Genomic DNA, 22,538 nt, shown 5'->3' on the forward strand with positions numbered 1-22,538 from the left:
AAAGATTTAGAAGAGTACACATAAAACCCTCAGAATAGCTTATTAACTTTAAAAATCTGCATCATTAATTCTGTTGGTGAAAGTGAAGGTGATGATGATTATGCTGAAACAGGATAGATCTGTTTCACAAAGGCAGGATGTTGTAAATGTTTACAATGCTTGATTATTGTAAACACTAAGCAGTTATTTGTATAATTTTCTCTTAAACATTTTAATCTGAAATCACATCCAACCTGAATTGCTCATTTATCCCAGGAGCTTTTTCTCTACCGTTCATCTATGTGAATGAAATCCAGGATTATCCTCTAAGAGTACACACATGTGGCTTCTGTCTACCAACATGTCAGCTTTTACCTTTTATGAAAATACTAAGGGTGCTTCCACAATAGGAAAAAGAACACCACACAAAGAGTGCCCATAGATGTAATCAACACATATATGTAATGTATACGTGCCAGAATAACCTGTGCCAGAGAGTTGAGTTATACCTGTATTGTCATCAAGAAAATTGAGAAATCTATCCTTCTGAATAGACTAGATTTTTTCTGCTTGCTAACAAAAGCTACTTTTGTATGCACAAGCAGAAAAGTGATATCTGTTGTCAAACACGATAATAATAATACAAACCTTTACAAGATCCCAAGTTTACCTATTAATAGTTCCCTCTATGGACATTTCTTAGAGGTAAGCTTTATTGGAGACACTTGAGTATAGCTTTAGTAACCTAGAGTTATCAGGATCAAGGACACTGTTCCTCGTATAAAATAAAGTAATCCTTTCCTTTGTTATTTGCTTCTGTTCTAAATGACACAAGAGTCACTGTCACTCATGTCCTCTCTCCAGACCTGGTGTGAACCCTTGTACAGAGTAAAGCTCCCTCAGGTAAGAGACTACACCTAGGCAAACCACCTCAGTAGTTTTCCATGTCACTCCAATGAGGCTCTGTCACAAAATGTGCAAGTAAAATAAGACAATGCAAATTTAAAAATTACTTTAGTGAAGAATAAAAGTTAAATATTAATGTTTTGGGACTTCCCTGGTGGCGCAGTGGTTAAGAATCCACCTGCCATTGTAGGGGACACGGGTTCGAGCCCTGGCATGGGAAGATCCCACATGCCGCAGAGCAACTAAGCCCATGTGCCACAACTACTGAGCCTGTGTTCTAGAGCTTGGAGCCATAACTACTGAGCCCATGTGCCACAACTACTGAAGCCCACGTGCCACAACTACTCAAGCCCGTGCACCTAGAGCCCATGCTACGCAAGAAGAGAAGCCACTGCAATGAGAAGCCCGTGCACCGCAACGAAGAGCAGCCTCCTCTCACCGCAGCTAGAGAAAGTCTGCACGCAGCAACGAAGACCCAACGCAGCCAAAAATAAATTAATTGATTAATTTTAAAAAATAGAAAAAATATTTTAAAAACTGAAAATAAGTATTAATGTTTAACAAGTTGACATTAATATTTTATTGTTTTCAATAAATTTAAAACACTATCTTCATATATCTCCTTAAGGTTCTAATTGAAGAGACATTTAAGTATTAAAAATCCAACAGTTTAGTCATATAACTTTGCAGTCTTATATCTCATGCTAGAAGACATGCCTAAATATAGTACTCACCAAAGAGGAAAAAAAAAGTGTCCTTTATGGAGAGTAGCAGCATAGGTTCTGCTCTGTTCTGTTATTTACTTCCCCTTTGAGCTGAGATACTTTCCAAAGGTGACTTAGCCTGTATACCACCTAAGGCAGGAACCAAGATAAGGGCTTGTGTGCAGGTAATTTATTTTGGAAAGTGACCCCAAAGAAGAAAAGTAGGGGCTTTGAAGGAGTCAAACAAGAAAGGAGGGAAAGCCATGCCTAGGATATATTATTATTTTGCTGATCACCACTGTGGGCAACATAATGTTAGTCTGTGTTCATTTCTACTGAGGAATCCTGTGAGGCGCCATAGAGAAAATGTCTTAGAACTATTCTTCCAAGGAATGGAACTATCCTTCCAAGGGGAGGAGTATGTATTCGCCAGCTTCAATTCACCATTGGTCAAGAGTTGTCCATTAGAGTGTAAACTTTCTTGCCTTTCTAGGTTTACACATGCATCAGAACAAGAAGGTTTTTACACATATTTCACATGTGGGGTGGGGACAGAGAAGCCATGGGGCAGAAAGTGTGAGATACATGGTGGAAGTGAGGTGAGGTTGAGCTGCTTTCAGGTCCTACCTGTGAGCAGCTGGTTGCCACAACAACAGCTACAGTCAAATGGTTGGCCAAGAGGGTATGAGGTGGGACAGAGAAATGTCTGATAATAGCAACTAATAAAGAAGAGTGAAGAAAAAATGATTTAGAAGAGGTCAGGCAAACTGAAACCACAATGATAAACTGCTACACTTCTGTTAGAATGGCTTCAACCACTCCTACTCCCCCCCAAAACCTGACTATCCAGAAATCTGAAAATATCAAGTTCCAGTGAGAACGTGAAGCAACTGGAACTCTCATACGTTACTGACAGAACTGCAGGATGGTACAGCCACTTTGGAAAAATAGTTTGACAATTATAAAGTTAAACTTACGCTTAACCATATGACTCAGCAATCCTACTGCGTATGTATCTGAATGAAATGAAAACTTATGTTTATACAAAAACCTGCAGCAAATGTTTATAAACAGCTTAATTGTAATCGCCAAAAACTGGAAACAACCCTAATGTCCTAAAACTAGTGGGTGGATAAACAATCTGTGGTGCATCCACGCAACAGAATGTGTCCCAACAACACAAAGGAATCAACTTCTATACGTGCAACAACATGGGTGAATCTCAGGTGCGTTATGCTAAGTGAAAGAAGCCAAGCCCAAAGACTACTGCTGTATAATCCCTTTTATATAAAACTGGAAAAGGCAAAACTTACAGGGTCAAGAGACAGTAAACAGGCCTGAAGCCACTGCATAACGAGTGAAGGGCTGACCAGCCTAGGAGAAGAGGCAGGTTAAAGTATTTTTCAGTTAAAGCTGAAGCTGTTCTCCTTATATGAAAGCAAAATTTAGTTCTTTCAGACGTCAGTGAAGATCTTGTTTTCCTATTATTAATACTTTGTTATCAACTGGGAAAAATGGCACAAGTCTCTCATCTCCTATTTAGTTCTAATACTATTATGTATTTACTAAATAAGCTGTGGGCTGAGAATAGATGTAAAAAGCTGAAATAAGTCTTTGCTGTAAAAAAGGTCCCTTGTCTGATAGAGGAGGCAACTTTAAAATAAATGATTTCAATTTAGTGAGATTAATTTTATAGTAATTCTATTAATTCACTTGGATACATACCAGTAGGACTGGTGAGTCATATGGTTATGTCCTAGAGGTGGTGGTGACACCAAAGATAATTGTCTTATCGTGACTGGATCCAGGAAGGCTTTCCAGAGAAAGAGATGCTTGAGCTAAGACTGGAAAAGTGAATAACAATTTCCTACTAAAACAAGAGTTGGGTCAGGGATCAGGGTATTTCAGAAGTAGGAAAGATTATTCAAAGGCATGGGGAACTAAAACAGCATGGCGTGTTTGAAGAATTGCCTGTAGTTTGTTATAGGTGCAAGTAGTATGGTTTGGGTATAGGGAGGGTAAAGAAAGAATATTCTTTGATAGATAATGGGGGAAATGATATGTCATGCTAAGAGTTTGAATTCTATCTGGTAGATGAGAAGTTGATGAGATGAGATGAGATGAGATGAGAAGATCAGAAAACTGATAGCCTAAATATGAAATTGGGGCTTCATATATTTGTTTTTAAAAATGTGGGTGTTTTCAACATTAAAATATTGGAAAATGTGCGTACAAATCCAGACTTCCAGATTCTCTTGAAAAATTGGAATATCTCGTTACCTGGACCCTGCTTTTCTATGTGGCAACAACTGGTGAGAGTCAAAAGCAACTGCCTTCCTTAGGTGCCTTTGGGTGGAGCATGTGCCTGTCCATCTGGGTCCAGTCCCTACTACCACTTGGGCGTCTTACACCCAGCCCCCTTTCCTTGCTTTTGATATTTGCCTGGCCCCAACAGATATTCGAACTTATGCCTCTGCTGGAGACAATGGGGAGCCATTGAAAGGCTTGAGGCAGTGGAGTAATATCAGATTTTTCACTATAAAAGGATTTTTCAGGCATGATGTGGAGGATGGATTGACATGGGATAAATCTGAAAGTGGGGAGTCCAGTTAGGACTAATTCTCAAAGTCTAGGAAAGGATGATGAAAGTTTAACTGAACTTAGTAGCTTTGGGGCTGGAGGTGTCATAAAGGAGTCTAGATATATTAAGGAGGATTTAGTGACAGAATGGGAAGGGTACTGGAGAGAAAGGAGTCTAGAGTGGCTCTTGGCTTGGTCAGTGGGGTGATGATCTATGATGCCATCAACCTGGATAGGGAATACAGGTTCTGAAGGAAGGATAGTGATTCTGTCTTTGAATGTATTGCTTTTAGAGGGCTGTGGATTACCCAGCTGGGAGTTGGAAATACGGATCTAGAGCCATGGAATTGGGCGTTGTGACCACATTCATGGTACTGGAGGCCCAATGGGCTGAGTGAAAAGGAAAGAACCGAAAAGGAAAGCCTGGGAACACCAGAGGCAAAACAGTTTTAAATGTAAAAAATCCCCAAGACATTTGCATATAATGATGTATAGAATTATTGGTCAGTTACATTAGCTCTGTAATGACAGATAGGATCTTTTTTCTAGCTGGGAGTAATTATCTATATGCAGGAAACTTGCAATAGAACATAGACTTAAAAGACCAAATTCAAATGTCTAAATCTCCTGGCATAAGTAGCAGTTAGATTCACACCATCATGCTTTATATCTTCTGTTTAATATGTTTTTACGGATTAGGACAGAGTTGTCTCCTTGGCTGAATAGTATATAATTTTTTATAAGGGGTCATAGCTATTCCTTCAAGAAATGTATACAGAATAAGTAATTAGAAGGTTGGGGAAATTGGAAGAACTTATAAATGAACTGCAGTGGAGTTGTCATTTAGAAGCAAAACTGGTTCAATCTTGAACATAAAACAAATGAATTCAAAATAATGCAGATTGTTCTAGTTTTTTATCTGCTCAGAACATTCATTTCAGAGGTTTACCAAGACTTTATGGAAAAGAATAAGATTTCCCATCTCCACAAACATATTGTAATATCAGTATAGCATCCTGCCTCTTTCTTAGTATCTATTTGGAAAAAGTTCAAGGTGACAGGATTTATCATCTTGTGCATGCTCAGGGAATTGATGTCTGTAACTTCCATTAGCATTTTTGGGGATCATTTGAGTGAGCCCCCTTTGCATGCAGATAATGGTTCCTTAATTTTTCATCTTACCTTTTATCTTCCCCTTCTCCCCTTTTTCCTATTGCTTTTATTTTTCCCCTAGGAAGATATTGCTTATTTTTTCTGATATGTTCTGACTGTTCTTTCTGCAGGAAGGCATTCAGGCAATACGCATAAATCAATATGCACTATATCTAGTTTGAAATATTTATTGCTGAATAACATACTAAGTGAAGGGGGGTTTTGCTGATGATAATGGAAGTCACTTTATGATTTTTCCCAGTTAATCTTCCTGTGATCTCCACTTCTCTTCTTGGCCCCCCTTTATAAGTAAGATGTAATGAGTTTGTGTGAAGAGATTAAAAGTATTGCCAGGTTCTTTATCTGTTGTTGATTCTGTGCTATATCTAGAAAGAACTGTGTTGATAAGTAAGAAAAGTATTCTCATTGATGGCTTCCTATTTGGGTCCTATGCGTTAGGAAATCCATAAACTGTAATCATTTTTTATCACACTCTATAATCACTTTCCTTAATTTTTGTTCTCAGCAGTGGTCTCCATTTCATAGCTCCAAAATTATCTTATTCTCATAAAAAAAAAGTCTATTCCAGTGGTTACTGATCTATGAGCATTTCTCTTAAGGTTTTATTCATTAAAATAATAACTCTAAGGGAAAAATATCAGAGATTTGAGGTGTATGGTTATGCTAGTATAAACCTATGAATTTAAAAATAGTTTACTAATACTTATTTACATTATATAATACATATCTCCCTCTTTCTCCCTATAGACAGCATACCATCCTAATTATAGGAAAGGATTCTAGATAAGTCATCCTTTCTGTAATCTATTTCACTTGCATTAATTAGGCAAATGCCTTGTTAGGCAAATGTGCTAAATATTTTATTTGTATTTTATTTTTAACCATAGCTCAAGATAAGAAAGCTCAAATTGCAGAATCAAAAGTGTAGTCATTTCTGGGGTTGGTGGCTTTGTGGAAAATCCCTGATACTGAAATTAAACTTAGGGCTCAGCAGAAAGTTGTCTCAACTTTCTTGCAAGATGTTTGTTAGATCACAGATATCTTTAATAATGACTTTTACAGAGTACCTTCTATGAATTTAGCATTGTAGTTGGTTTTGTAGATTACAAAAATTGTCTAAACTTTGACCTCAGAATATAAGAAGCATATAATCTAGTTGGGAACTGGGATATGTATGTGAAATGGCTAATTAACAAAACCTTTTTTCTTTCTTTTTTAAAATCTGAGATGTAATTGACATAATTTTGTGTTAATTTTAGGCATACAGTATAGTGATTTGAAATATGTATATATTGCACGAAATCATTATCACAATAAGTTTAGGTAACATTCACTACCCCATGTAATTACTATTTTTTTCTCTTGTGATGAGAGCTCTTAAGATTAACCCTCTCAGCAGTTTTCAAACATATAATACATTATTGTTAACTATAGTCACTATGCTGTACATTATATCCCTAGGACTTATCTTATAACTGGAATTTTGTGCCTTTTGACCCCCTTCACCCATTTTGACACTCCCCACCCCCTGCCACTGTCTCTGGCAACCACCAATCTGTTCTCTGTATCTAAAAGTTTATTTGGGGGTTTGTTTTTTGTTTTAGATTCCACATGTAAGTGAGATCATACAGTATTTGTCTTTCTCTGTCGACTTGTTTCACTTATCATGATGCTCTCAAGGTCTATCCATGTTGTTGGAAATGGCAGGGTTTCCTTCTTTTTTATGGCTGAATAATATTCCATTGTATTTGTGTACCACATTTTCTTTATCCATTCATCTGTCAGTGGACACTTGGGTTGTTTCCACATCTCAGCTATTTTAAATAAAGCTGCAATAAAGTTGGGGGTATAGATATCGTTCAAGATAGTGATTTCATTTCCTTTGGGTAAATACTCAGAAGTGGAATTGCTGGATTGTATGAAAGTTCTATTTTTAATCTTTTGGGAACCTCCATACTGTTTTCCGTAGTGGCTGCACCAATTTACATTCCCACCAACAGTGTATAAGGGTTCCCTTTTCTCCACGTCCTCTCCAACACTCATTAATTCTTATCTTTTTGATGAGAGCCATTCTTATTCATTCAACCAAGAAATATTCATTAAGCACCTACTTTGGGTGAGGCACTGTTCCAGGAGTGGGGTTAGAAAGTAAAGAAGGCCAAGTCTCTGCTGTCATGGAGTTTAAGTATAGTGAGAAACAATGATAAGAAAATAAATCAACTGATCAATAATATAATATTTTCCAGTTTTATTGAGAAATAATTGACATACCTCACTGTATAAGTTTAAGGTGTACAGCAAGATGGTTTGATTTACATTTATTGGAAATGATGACAATAGCTAAACAATAGGTTTAGCTGTCCATCATCTCATATAGATATAAGAGAAAGAAAAAAATTCTCCTTTTGTTGAGAAATCTTAGGGTAATAATATAATTTTATATAGTGATAAGTGGAATGAAAATAAAGCAAGGTAGTTAAAGAGTGCTTGGATGTCATCTATTTGTAGACACTATCAAGGATGCACATCAGAGATTGGATTGACAAATGGTGGAGAAGTCATTAGGAAGGGGCCCTGAATGACCCTGAAGGACAGATGAGCAGGAGTGAGGGCTTCTTGGGCAAAGACCAGTGACAGAGATAAACATGGGTGTCTAGCAGTAGAGAAGAGAGGAAGAGACAGGAGGAAGAGGAAGGTCTGGCCTATTTGCTCTGGGGAGTAATAGGAAATAAAGTCATATGCGTGAGGTCAAGTTCACATATGCCTTAAAAGATTGAGTCCTCCTTTGAATAAGGTGATGTCCAAATAAATAAATGGCCATAGGAGCCACTTGAAATGGTGGCAAATGCAAAGCCACTGCTATTAGAATCATGTGTAAGGGAGCAAAAATATGTGAAAATCCAATAGACAAATATCTACTGAATGGGTTGAATCAAAATGACACTGAAGTCAGGAAAGTCAGCTGGAAAGCAATTGCAGCAATCCAGGAATATAGTAAACATTTGTGTAGCACTTATGCTTTCTTATCTCATTTATTCACCCATTCAGATATATTTATTGAGCATCTATTAGGTGTCAGGTGGTGTGTAAGGCACTGGAGATACCATGGTGAGCCAATCAGATATGGTCCCTTCTTCATGGAGATCACAGTCTAGTGGGGTAACAGACACTGGTAATGCAATCACAGAACTGAATGTCTGGTTTCAAACTGTGATAAGTACATTGAAGAAAAAGTAAACAATGTTATGGGAGCATGCAGCTAGAGGGCTTTATCTCCTATAGGGTGGGTGGGTAAGGCTTCCCTGACAGACACTGGAGCTGAAATCTGGGACTAAGTATTGGTTAGGAAAATGTGTGGATGAGGCAAAGAGGAGGGGAGGAGCATTCCAAGCAAAGGAAATGGCATGTTCAACATCCATGTAGCTGGAGCAAATGTGGCTTGTTTAGGGGCTGGATGATGGCCAGGGCTCCTGGAGCAAGAGGGTGAGTCTGTGATTGGTATGAGGTTAGGAGTTGGGGCTGCAGACATAGGCAGGACCAAACCCTAGAGGTCTTGTAGTCCATAGTTCGGAGTTCAGACTTCACCCCAAGAGTGCTGGAAACGACTGAAAGTGTAGGAAGTGAGATAGGGGGGTGGGCAGGGAATGAAACCAGAGTGGATGCAGGATATATCTGGGTAGCTCTAGGATGGGAGCCCTGAAGATAGAATCGAATGTGGGTGCAAGTGATAGTTGGATGCACAGTCTACAGGACTTGGTAATGGATTATATGTGGAGTGTCAGGGACAGACAGTGTCAGGATGATTCCTGAGTTTCTGGCTTGTGCAAATTGATGGTATTTGCACAGCAGTCCTGTAAGGTGTGTGTCATTGTTATCCCATTTTACATTATTCCGGAGTTACAGGTGGTTGAACAATGTACCCCAGGGAATACTATTAATAAGTCACAGGGGTAGGACTCAAGGTTTCTGACTTCAAAATCTGGGTTCTCTCATCATGCTTCTGGGTTGATTGTATTATAGAAGGAATAAGGACTGTGGCTTAATGATGGCAATACAGTAGCTTTGGTCTTTATATCAGAGAGCCATAGACTCTCAGCATTGGAAGCGATTATAGAGAACATCCTGCTGTGTTTTTCAAGCTTCTTTCACTGTGACCTACAGTGAGAAATGTATTTTACATCACAAATGAATACACACACAACACACACACACACACAGATACATACACACAATGGAAATTAAAATTTCTTGAAACAGCATTACTGTAATGACATGAGATGCTCTCTGATATTTTCTTCCATAAAGAAATGCTAGTTCCCATCCATAAAATTTATTTCATTATCCACTAATGTGTTGTAACCCTTTGTTTGAAAAACCGATTTAGTTTTCATTTTTCAAAGAGGATTTGAGGCCCAGAAATGGGAAATGATTTCCCTAGATCTCATAGCCAGCAGGCAAGTGATTTCCTGACTGTTAACCCCATTTTCTGTCTCCATTATACAATCTGGCTTTGTCAGCTTCGTAAATAAAAGAGACTGATAGGTTTGTAACTTTTGTCCCTTAGGAAAAAATATATGTTGATAGTTTTCTACTTATTAACATTTAGTTTGTTTCTTCCTCTGCAAGTCTTGTTTTACACTAAGGTTAAGACCCTCTGGGACCCAATGAAATGAAACTTTGCAAGATTTTATTTGAAAAGAAAAGGACATGAAACAGTCAAGATAATAGTGCATAATCATTGAGATTCTGTAAATGGCTGATAAAAAGTCACAGAAAATGGAAAGTAGTTATCAAAGAGAGGTGATAAAAAATGCACTTATGGGGCTTCCCTGGTGGCGCAGTGGTTGGGAGCCCGCCTGCCGATGCGGGGGACGCGGGTTCGTGCCCCGGTCCGGGAGGATCCCACGTGCCGCAGAGCGGCTGGGCCCGTGGGCCATGGCCGCTGAGCCCGCGCGTCCGGAGGCTGTGCTCCGCGACGGGAGAGGCCGCAGCAGTGAGAGGCCCGCGTACCGCAAAGTAAATAAAAGATAACGCACTTATGAAGTCACCCAAGAAACCAAGGGACAATTGTGAAACCAAGAGGAAAAGCCAAATCTTTCTGCTAAGCAAAAATGCTAAGAAGAGTATAGAAAGCTTTAATAATGTATGCGAAATCACAGGTACTGTATTTCATGAGTGGAGTTTAAACATAAATGGAACACATTAGATAAAAAAGCTTAGTTAAGTAATATTGAAAAATGGTGGGACATGTGCAAAATTTAATGGAACTATCACACTGTTGAAGATTTAATAAAATGAAAATTGGAAGTTTACTCAGCTGAACTGAATTTAAAAGCTTATAGAAACATTTAAGGAGAAGACAGAAAAGGATTTGCTTGACACTTTTTTGGACACGTCCTCTAACATTGCTAGAAATAGGAATTCATTGTTGAAAATCCTGACAAGGTTTTCTGGATATTTTCCCTGAGGCAATCAGAGGTGGAGCTTGGGAATCCTGGAAACAGCTATAACCAGGAAAGCAAGGATCCGTCATCACAGGGTGGAAGAATCAGAAAATGGTAGCATGTCATGTTGATAGTTTTCTACTTATTAACATTTAGTTTGTTTCTTCCTCTGCAAGTCTTGTTTTACACTAAGGTTAAGACCCTCTGGGACCCAATGAAATGAAACTTTGCAAGATTTTATTTGAAAAGAAAAGGACATGAAACAGTCAAGATAATAGTGCATAATCATTGAGATTCTGTAAATGGCTGATAAAAAGTCACAGAAAATGGAAAGTAGTTATCAAAGAGAGGTGATAAAAAATGCACTTATGGGGCTTCCCTGGTGGCGCAGTGGTTGGGAGCCCGCCTGCCGATGCGGGGGACGCGGGTTCGTGCCCCGGTCCGGGAGGATCCCACGTGCCGCAGAGCGGCTGGGCCCGTGGGCCATGGCCGCTGAGCCCGCGCGTCCGGAGGCTGTGCTCCGCGACGGGAGAGGCCGCAGCAGTGAGAGGCCCGCGTACCGCAAAGTAAATAAAAGATAACGCACTTATGAAGTCACCCAAGAAACCAAGGGACAATTGTGAAACCAAGAGGAAAAGCCAAATCTTTCTGCTAAGCAAAAATGCTAAGAAGAGTATAGAAAGCTTTAATAATGTATGCGAAATCACAGGTACTGTATTTCATGAGTGGAGTTTAAACATAAATGGAACACATTAGATAAAAAAGCTTAGTTAAGTAATATTGAAAAATGGTGGGACATGTGCAAAATTTAATGGAACTATCACACTGTTGAAGATTTAATAAAATGAAAATTGGAAGTTTACTCAGCTGAACTGAATTTAAAAGCTTATAGAAACATTTAAGGAGAAGACAGAAAAGGATTTGCTTGACACTTTTTTGGACACGTCCTCTAACATTGCTAGAAATAGGAATTCATTGTTGAAAATCCTGACAAGGTTTTCTGGATATTTTCCCTGAGGCAATCAGAGGTGGAGCTTGGGAATCCTGGAAACAGCTATAACCAGGAAAGCAAGGATCCGTCATCACAGGGTGGAAGAATCAGAAAATGGTAGCATGTCTGAAGAGGGTACCTTTCTTTCCAAAGACCAATCCAGTGGGGAGAAAGGGAAATACTGTCAATCTAACTGACAGGCATAGTCTCAGAGACTTTTCCATGCATTTACCAACAAGTATTTCTTGAACCCTTACTATGTGCCAGATGCCATGCAAGGCTCTGGAGACAGCCCATGAATAAAACAAATCTGGTCCCTGCCCTTAAGAAGTTTGTAGCCAAGTGTGAGATATAGGCAAATCCCACATGGTTCCATGCTGATGTGTGCTGTAATACAGGAGAGGGACAAGGTGCTGGGGAAGTAGGGAAGTAGGGAAGAGGCAGCTGACCTGAACGTGGTAACTTAGGGAAGGCTTCCTGGAGCAAATGATGACTAAGCTTAGGGCTGAGTAGGATAGGGAGAAGTTAGCCAGATGAAGCGTGAAGAAGATAGCTTGCTTGTTTCAAGGATTACTTCACACCATGTGCTTAATGCCTTTATAAAGCATAGGCCCGCCCGGCACACAATAAGCCTCATATATGGCAGTTTTTAATATTTTATAATCATCAGTTACAGGCACTGGTCAATGGTAGTTTTCCCATATAAAACAACACACATGATACAATGGTCCATAAATAATGGCAGATAGAATTCACAATTAATGTTTAATTGTCTGTTATTATTTAACAGGCTTATAAAACACTAACGTTCCTCATTGCAATTCATTTTGCTTGAAGAAGACAGTTGCAGAGCATGCCATATTGTGGTCTCTCTATATAAGGAAAATATAAAATAGAATCAGAATATTAGGACTTAAAGACTTTAAGTATAGAACTCACCTGATCCAGTCCTCCCCTTTAACATGCAAGAAAACTAGGTTAGCCATTTGCTCAAAGTAACATTGTTGTCCGTTAGTGGCAGAGAGAAGATGAAAAAGCTGGTGTTCTGACCAGCAGTTCAATACTCATTTCCTTTATACTGCATTGCCACTTAGAGTTATTTTCAAAGCTTTCAGTTTTGATGTAAAATTGTGTTAATATTGTTGCCTTGATGTTAATTTCCACTATTGCCTTTGAAGTTTTCATGGGTTTCATTTTGTGTTTTTCTAGTACTTTATTCACCCTGAAAATATGTATGTTAATTAATTTCCCTTGAACCATTTAACTTTTACATTAAGAGCAAGGGATACATGTAATAGTACTAACCATTTTCATTTTAAATCCTTAATTTATTATTTGCAACAGATGAACATATTTTAAACTTCATTTGTTCTCTGTTAGGTTAAGGTTTCATTCAAAGACTGTATTAACTAAAGAACTGGGAAAATGTCCTGTAGTTAATAATCTAAATAATGCTTTCCTTATAATGCGCTCCTGACTGCCACTGTGGTAATGTTCTTTTGTGATTGCTAAACTTGCATTTGTTTCATGATTTATGGCATGTGCCCCATTTAAAAAACTACCATAATCTTATCTTTTCTGGAGAATAGGAGAAATATCATTTAGACTTGCAAATGACAAAGAGGGCAATTGGGTAAATTGGATAAACTGGGTTACCTGAGTTTTATTGATCTGGTTATTTTCTTGCTATACTTACCTTTTTAAACAGAAATCTTGACCAGTTATAAGTATTTGCTTATACTTGGCTTCATAAATCATATGACATCACATGTGCAGAGGTCATTCAATGATAATTCCCATAAATTAGTCTTAAATCAAAAGGTGATAAGACTAGTTCCAAAACACAAACTTCTTTCAACTGAAATTTATAGAAATAGTCTCAGTACTTGGAAAGGATGAATGTATGCTGTTTTTCTTTACATTAGTTCACTGCATCTCTGGTCTCATTGTCTGAGAACCTTGAGACTACAGTCTTTTATTATACAAATCTCTTTGGACATACATTATATTTTATGGTTTATTTTGTTTTTTTACAAAAATTTTAGTATGGAAAAATGTAAAAACATACAAAATCTATCATTACTCAACTTCAACAATTATCAGCTTATCAGTCAAATACCCTTACGTACTCTCCCATGCCCACTGGATAATAGTTAGCAAATCCCCAAATATCATATCATTTCATATGTATTTCAGTATATATCTCTAAAATTAAAGACTCTTTAAAAAAAATAACCATACTATGATTGTACTTAAAAGCTTTAACAGTTTCCATAATAGTATCAACTAACTAGTCAATATTGAAATATCTCTGTTTCAAAATTTTTTTACATTTGGTTTATTCAAATCAGAAACCAAATATTATCCACATATTGCATTTGGCTGATAATGTTTCTTAAATCTCTTTTAACTCATATTTTCCCTTCCTTCTTTTTTCCTTGTAATTTGTTAAATCCTTGAAAGTTTTTCAAATTTCAATTTTGCTGTTTGTATTCCCATAGTGTTCTTTAATGTGTTTTTCCATTGACTGAATTTTCTGTAAAGTGATAGATAGGTCTAGAGATTTGATCATATTCATTTTCATATTTTGGCAAGAATGGTTCAGGAGAATGTTGTATACTTATACCAGGATGCCAAAATGGCTGCTTGTTTCTCTGTGATGTTAAGATTATTCAGCGTTTTCAACAGTTGTCAGCCTGATCCATCCATTATAACGTTTCCTATCAGCTGTCAAAATGAAGTTTTTAGTAGCAATTGATGATCATGAACGAGGATCCATTATTTCATTATGTGTTGCAATATGGTATATTCTCATGCTATCATTTATTTTTATTTATTTGGTTCCACTTTAAAATGTTATTTTGGTAAATTAAATAGGTACTAATTGAGCACCTATGATGTGTTAGCACTCTGCTAGACAGTATAAGGGGAAAACAAAATATGTATATATCATGGACTCTGCTCTAAATGAAAATAGAAACATTATGCTCAAAATGATTAGAGAACAGTTATCATATGGTAAGTGAAATAAAAGAGAGATGAGTGTGGGTTGGAGAATGTTTCATGGAAAATGTGAGACACGTGGTGGACCAAGAAGCACTTTATGAAATAGAGGGGAACAGAGGACATTTCAGGTGGGGGAATAGTTTGGGTCACGCCATGATGCTAAGAACAAGAATGGTGGTATAAGGAAAGGCACAGGAAAAAATCTACCTAGAGATTATACATTAGCTAGGTTAAAGTAGGGCATTGGTTGGAAGTGAGAAAGCTAAATTATTTAGGTCATATTTGGAGAAATTGACATCACCCCATGAGCTTTCTGGTATTGTTCTAAATACATTTGGCACATAGACTTTGGGTGGACTAGGAAATTACAGCAAAGTGGCTTAGGGAAATTCAATAGTCTAGAAGCTGATTCGTTATAAATAAAAGCTCATCTGAGCTTAAGAAATATAAGATTGGTTCAAGTAATAGGTAAAATGTAAAGAATTAGTCATGTTGATAGATGTACATAGTAATAAAAATGGAAACTACAGAGATACTTGTGGTTTCACAGAACAAACAAGATTGTTTGAAAGAAGAGGCAGATGCACAGGGCTTGGTGTGAAGCTATGGCAAAGTTAAAGAAGTTGAGTTTAATTTTGGAAATGTTGTGTTTTGGGTGCACATACATACAGCAAAGTCTTTAAGCATTTGTTAGGATGGGATTGCAGACAAAAATGCAGAGTTGCTATTGTACATTTTAGAGTCAGACCAACAGAAGTGATAGGTTAACTCATAGGAGAGGATGAGCACATCAGATAATGAACAGAGAGAGGCTGAGGTTGAGAAAGGATAGCAATAGAGTTGGGGGTATAGGGTAGACACAAGAAGCAGGAAGAAGAGAAGAAGGTAGTATTCATTGGTGGAGAAGCAGGGGAGAACAGTGTTATAGCCGAGGAAGGAAAGAGTTTTAAACATGAAGAGATGGTTGACAGGGTTAAGTACCAACCATGAGGCTAAGGAAAGAGGGACTGAAAACTATCCTTTAGGTATTCAGGAGAGTGATCCCTGGTAGCGCTTGATAGGACACTTGATTTTGATATAGCATGTTGCAGATGGAAGGTGGGTACAGAAAGGAATAGTTGGGAAGTAGGAGGTCAGGACAGAAGGCATAGATGATCTTATTCTAGGAACAGGGTTCAAAACAAGAAGATAAATATGGCCAAGATAAGCAGTAGATGGGGAAACCTAAGTGTGCTTGAAAATCAAGGGTCTGAATTTCCTTGGTTATTTTGATAAATAGAGCAAAATATATTTTTAGAAAATAAACTTTGAATAATGAAAGTGCAAAAAGAGCTTAACTATTTAGTTATTTTAGCTCATCATATTTCTATGATATTTTATTTATTCAATTTTCACTTTATATATTACCGTAATGAGTCATGCTTATATCAAATATGTAAGGCAAAGAGGTGTTAAACTGAGAATGCTAGTTTCTTCCTTTTCCAAAACAAATTTCTGCATACCTCTCCATCTCCCTCCTCTCTGCTTCGTTAGCTACGTGTGTACATGGAACATGTGTTTGTTTTTATTTTGTTAGTTTCATTGGTTTACTGCTTACAAAGATAATACATGTTTATTGTAAAAATGTCACTTGGCATAGAAAGGCTTAAGGATAAATTTTTAAAATTCCATGAAATGCTACTATTCAGAGATAACAATTATTATTGTTTTGGTAAACCTCCTTCCAAATCTCTTTCTATGTGTAGATACATAGATGATAATTTATATTAATGAGATCATACTATAAATGTGGTTTTGCACCTGCTTTTTTGCATCTAATAATATGTTGTGGATATTTTCTATGTTGATGAATATGGAAATATAGATCCTTTTTCAATGGCAGTCATTGTATGACGTTACCATAATTAATTTAAGCTATCTCTTGTTGCCAGACACTTAGACGCTTTCCAGTTTTTCTGTTTAAGCAGAACTGCAGTGAATATTCCTCATGGGTACATTTTTGTGCACTTGTCCAGTTGATTGTCTTCTTTGAATAGCTTCCCCAAAGTGGGGTTGTGGGTCAAAGACTATGCATGTTTTCTCTTGTGATATGTATTTACATATTGCCCAGTGTCCTCTAGAAGTGCTGTGCCAATTATACTTCTACCAGTAACACCTGTCAGTACCCAGAAATTTCTTTTAAATGTCTTAACATTTTTTTCATCTTCATTCAGGCTCATTTTATTCACTTACAAAAATCAGGATGAAATATATCAGTAGTTCTTAAAAGTTTTAGGATATTAGGACCATTTGAAAACTGTTGACCAGAAACTGGAACTATTGTTCCAGAAAATCACAGCTGTGCAAAAACACAAAACTTTCCCATAATACGAGAATTCACAGATCCTTTGAAGTCAGTTCACGGACTCTTTAGGATTTCATTCCATGAATCCAAGTGAAGAATCTCTGAATGAGGTGATTTTAAAGTTGCTTTCTCCTTTTAATACTAACACACACACATCTTACACATACATCACACACTCATGTGCACACAGAATTTTAATGTGTACTTGGAAAATCTTTGACAACTGCTCGATTCAGAACCTAGTCTCCTTGTGATCTGTGAAATCACTTGAGTGTGTATAGTTATTAGAATGAATTTCTATTTCAGGTTCTTCAGTGGCGAGCCCACCAGGAAGAGGTAGCAAGACTGGAAATGGAAATTTCTGCCAGAAGGAGAGAAAAGGAAGAGGAGAAAGAGAAACAGTGGAAGAAGAAGGAATTGTTACAAAGAGAAGAGAAGAAAAAAAAAGTATTTATACTGTTGCTGTGAATGTGTGAATGAATGTTTAATTGCCTGATTGAGATTTGATTGACCTTGGTGTTTGGCATGGAATCCTCATAAGCAGTTCTTAGAAAGATTCATAAGGCTCTAGTGGAGTCTTGCTTAAATATATTTGAGCTTCAAAGACATGGAGGAGAACCCACTTTATTGACCTTCACAAGCACAAGTACATGTGATTAGAAGAGATGCTGTAGATAAAGAAAAGATAGGGTTTGTGATTGTTGTTAAATCGTGTACTAAGTAGGGACATGGCAAAACCAGAGGTACTGGGGTACCATTTTGGTTGACTGCAGTACAGCAAATGACTATCAAAAGATGTCCTTATTGGGAAAATACATTACACTGGGGTCAGTACAATTCATAGAATACCAAAAGGCCCTTTAAAGAATTTACTTCTTGATTTATTATGTGTTAGATTGGTTTTTCATATTGATACAAATTCATCATCTACTTTTGAACGAACATTTGTTTCCCAATCTTCAAAATATTAATCAAAACACTTATTTTTTTTAATTTTTTTTTTTTGGCTGTGCCATGCAGCTTGTGGGATCTTAGTTCCCCAGCTAGGGGTTGAACCCATGCCCTCTGCAGTGGAAGCGTGGAGTCCTAACCACTGGACCACCTGGGAATTCCCCAAAACACTTATTAACAGCTTTAAAATGATTTCTGACAACCTGTGGAAAGTAAAACATATTCAGAGGAGATTTTTTAAAAATATGGGATATTTGTTTAGATATTTTGTTTTTCCACACCACAAAAGTGATAGAATTTACAGTAAAAAATATTTTTCTTTAAGATTTTATGACTTCTGTGGAAATGATTCACAAAAGGCAATTTATGATCAACTCCATAACATAATGAAAGGAACTTCCATTAACCTGTACACCTGTATTGGCTTGATCTGCATGATACGTAAAATGTTTTCTTTTGGAGTTGCTTAAAGTGCTAAGAATGACTAATTCACAGTCCTTGATGAGTAAATTTTTGCTTTTGTGAACACAGTTGATACTTTATATGGTCAACCAGGTTTATGAAGCTCTTGTCTAGAAGTTTTTCCTTTAAAATTAAACATGAGGGGAAAAAAAAGGCACTATGGTTTTTTAGCTAGAAGTCAGATTTCTGCACTTTATACTTCAGTTGCCATTATTCTTGCTTGTTTTGTGCTCTTATATCAGCAAATTGGTGTAGAGTCAGCATGTGTAAAAAACAACACGTAGAGAAGTTATATGATTTTTGACAAAGTAAGCTGCAAAGAAGACATAATTTACAGTCTAACTTCTAAGGAAGTTGGGTGGTTTCATCAAGTCCCCATCAAGAGAGAAACTCATAAATATCAATCATGTTTCAAATAACATAGGTGAACTATACACATCTCTGTGGGAAAACTTAACAATTATTAACTATTATGAAACTACATATGCTTAGAGATTTGTCATCTACCTGGGCACCTTTCATAGCCCTTCCTCTCTATGAATTAGTATAATCATGAAAAGTACCATATTTTTAAGCATTTGTTTGCATGTAGTGTCATTTTAAGTGCCATATAAAGAGATTTAGATACAGTTCCGCTTTCTGGGAACTTACAAAGACAGTGAAAGAATACACAAATTTGTAACTCAAGTATTGAGAATTGAAGTAAGTGCATTTCATTGTTAAATTAAATTTGAGTTGGGGAATTGGCATGGTTATACAGGAATGGATAGACAAACTGCTTGCTGTTTTCTCCTCAGTCTCTTAGATTTCTGGAAATGAGAGAAAGGTGTTTTGAAAGATGAGAGAGAGACCTTTGTTAGCTTGCAGATAAGCTGTTGACATTTGGCTTGAAATTTGGCCTGACACCGAAACAACAACAACAAAACAAACAGTGATGGACGGAATAATTAAGCTCTAAGCCAAATTCATGGTCAATCTCTTGAAAGTGTATGGGCCCGAGGCATGTATTTTATTTTACTTATTTTCTTTTAAAAATTATTTCTTACATTTAGAAAAAAAGTTTAAAATAGAGATTGATGTAATAAATACATTAGTACTCATCACCTAGCATTGAAACTGTTGACATTTTCATTGTGTTTCAGGTTTATTTTATTTTATAGATAAAGTTGAAGTCTTCTTTTGAGGACTTAACTCAGTACCATTTGCCTTCTTACCACACCAAAGGCAATCTCCATCATGAATTTTATTGTTATCTTTCAGGCTGTCTATTGCTTTTAACATATTTTACTATGTATTTCATTTCTCTTACTTCTCTCATGAATATTACCACACTATTATTCTGCAGCATGTACTTCTCCATTTACCCTTACATTTTGAGATATAGCCATGTTAATACACAGAGAGCTAGTTTATTCTTTTAATGGCTATATAGTGTTCCACTGTAGAACTAGGATACCATTTATCCCTTCTTTTAGTGGATAACATTTAAGGTTCTTAAATTCTGTTCTTGAAAGTGTGCTGCAGCAGCCACTTCGTACATATTGACCAGGGCATGTATGCACAGCTTTCTCTAGGGTGTCCCTGGGGTGGGAATCACTATGTTGCAGGATGTGTATGTTTTCAACTTTATATGAGACTTTTTTTTTTTTTACTCTATAAGACATTAAAACTATTCTTTGTGACTTTGGCCAATATGCTAAATGGGAACAGTATCTCAGTGTTTTAAATTGGATTCTCCTGGTCACTTGTGAGTGGAAATCTCATGTTTATTGGGCGGTTTTCTTCCTCTCTGAATTGCTTATTCATGCTTCTTGTCCGCTGTCTATTTTTTCTTTATTTAATCTATAGATGTTCTTTATAAATTCTGAATATTATTTCTTTTTATCAGTTACATGAGTTGCAAATATTTTCCTTCATTGGTCATTTGCCTTTAAATTTGCCTCAGTGTCTGTAGTTCCACGGAAATTTCAAATGATCAAATAATCGAAGTTCTTAAACTTTTTCTTTGTGAATTGTGCTTTCCTTTATGAACTATGACCTGGTAGTGAGAACATCTCTACAGAGAGCTTTTATGTCTGCCTCTGCTAAGGGCCCTATGCATTTTACTGGCCCAGGACCAGTTTGTATATTAACTTTGAGACTTGGGACCCATGCTGTGAGCTGGGAGTGGGTGCTGACTTAGCACTCATGCACAGCACTGGGGTTCTGCACTTGGCCCTTTTCTTCCTCTGGTCCCAAGCAGAAAGTTGGCTCCTTTGTCACTCTCCTGGGGAGTGGTCACGGTGTAGCTAGTTTCCCTTGTGTGTATGGACAAATCCTATATGATTTCTTTCTCTTCGTAGGTAGCTTGGTTCCTGCACCCATGTGCACAGGTCCCACAACTAACACTGAAGGCCTGGCCACCAGGTCCTCACATGTATCTCAGGTCCAGTTCTCCCCAGGAGTCACTTGGCTTTGGCTCCTTCTCACTGCTTTGACTTTGAGTTCCATCTTTATTTTCAGCACTGGGACACTGGATGTGTGTGTGTAGTTGTGGTATAGTTTGTCCAAAATTTCTGTGTTTAAAGTGGGAAAAAAGATTTCTGTGTCAACTCAGGCATACTGACCAAAGTTCTGACTACCTTTATATATACTAAACGCAAATCTAGATTCCCTTTGTTTTAACTATTTTACGTGTTGGAGACAAATTTTAGTTCTTCAGTGCTTAATAGAAGCTTGGCAGAAAACTCCCTACAGACAGCCTCCCCCTGACTTGAGACTGGTTGCTTTATTACCTGGTGTTCTGTCTCTCCCCATCTACTGTTTCACTTGCCTGTCTCTTCTCGTAAGAGAGCAGCAATAGAGGTAGAGAAACTATGCCCTGCATAGAACCCCACATTAGGATTTCTGAAGAAGAGATCAGCTTTATCCTAATTCTTCTTCCCAGTAATTTGTCTTTTAGGAAATAATATTTTCTTTTTGTGGGAATAACATAATTTGTATCCAGTGGCAAAGTTTATCCTAGTAGTTGCCCAGCTCCTTGCAAATGTACATTTATTAGATCACTTTTTTCTTTTGTGCTTTAAAACTCTAATTGAACATAATATTCAGTTTTCATAGTTTTATCTCAAGACTCAAGGAAAGTTTTGATTCATAAGCTGTTAGGTGACAATGGTAATATTTCAGAAGCATCTCTCCACTTTTGCAATTGTCATGGTAAAATCAAGAGATGATGCCTTTCCATAAACTATCCCTAGGAGCTATTGTAAGAAACAAGACTACCATGCTAGATGAACCTCAGAATGCCTGATATGTAATATTGGTCCCAGAACCACCCTTTTACTAGGTGTGGCTCTTTGGATGGCTTGAATAACAAAAAAATTGCTCTGCATCACAGCATTTTAGGAGGTTTTGTTGCTGCATGATGCTTGGCATTCTATGGGATCCAAGGCGAGGATATTTTCAGCCTTGCTCCCAAAATGGAGATTTTAAGCAAGGCTCACAGAAAAAGGAGGCATATCCCTTCCTTGATTTATCGTGTCACAGTTCCCTCCCAATTTTCACCAACTCTGAATCCAGCATTGAAACCACTCATATTGCACAACTGAGGGGTGGAGAACATAGTCAGAAAAGTCAGAATAACTCCACCAGCCATGTGACCTTCAGCCTTATCTCAGAGATGTTTCTGGGGAGCCTCAAGTGACATTGCACCAGTAAATACCAATAGACCCAGTCTTCAGTAGAACCTTGGCACCTAGGTGCTTCCCCTTGTCCTCAGGTGACCTGGCAAACACTCAGAATTATATTCATCTGACAGATAACCAGGGAAGAGAGGAAAGAATCTAAAACAAAAGAGGGGAGGCTATCTTAATTAGAATGCAGGCTAAAGGGGTGGAACAGTACTACTTCTCAGAAGGTTCAAGAAACTCTGTGCTTAGGAGGGAATCCAGAGTACATTCGGATCAAAGCCATTCTCTCTATGTGGGGATTTATGGGTTCTTATGAGAGTAATTCATCAT

At 37.4% G+C, this 22,538-nt stretch overlaps 1 protein-coding gene across 1 annotated transcript in view; it reads left to right on the forward strand.

The window, feature by feature from the left end:
• CCDC148 (coiled-coil domain containing 148) overlaps positions 1-22,538 on the forward strand; it is a 253,020-nt gene that overhangs the window by 164,305 nt on the left and 66,177 nt on the right. The window contains exon 11 of the mRNA XM_024735924.1: positions 17,434-17,574. Within this exon, the coding sequence (XP_024591692.1) occupies positions 17,434-17,574 (141 nt within the window). The remainder of the gene's footprint in view (positions 1-17,433; positions 17,575-22,538) is intronic.

This window comes from Neophocaena asiaeorientalis, unplaced genomic scaffold (genome assembly GCF_003031525.2).
Source record: "Neophocaena asiaeorientalis asiaeorientalis breed wild unplaced genomic scaffold, Neophocaena_asiaeorientalis_V1.1 scaffold72, whole genome shotgun sequence".
NCBI lineage: Eukaryota > Metazoa > Chordata > Mammalia > Artiodactyla > Phocoenidae > Neophocaena > Neophocaena asiaeorientalis.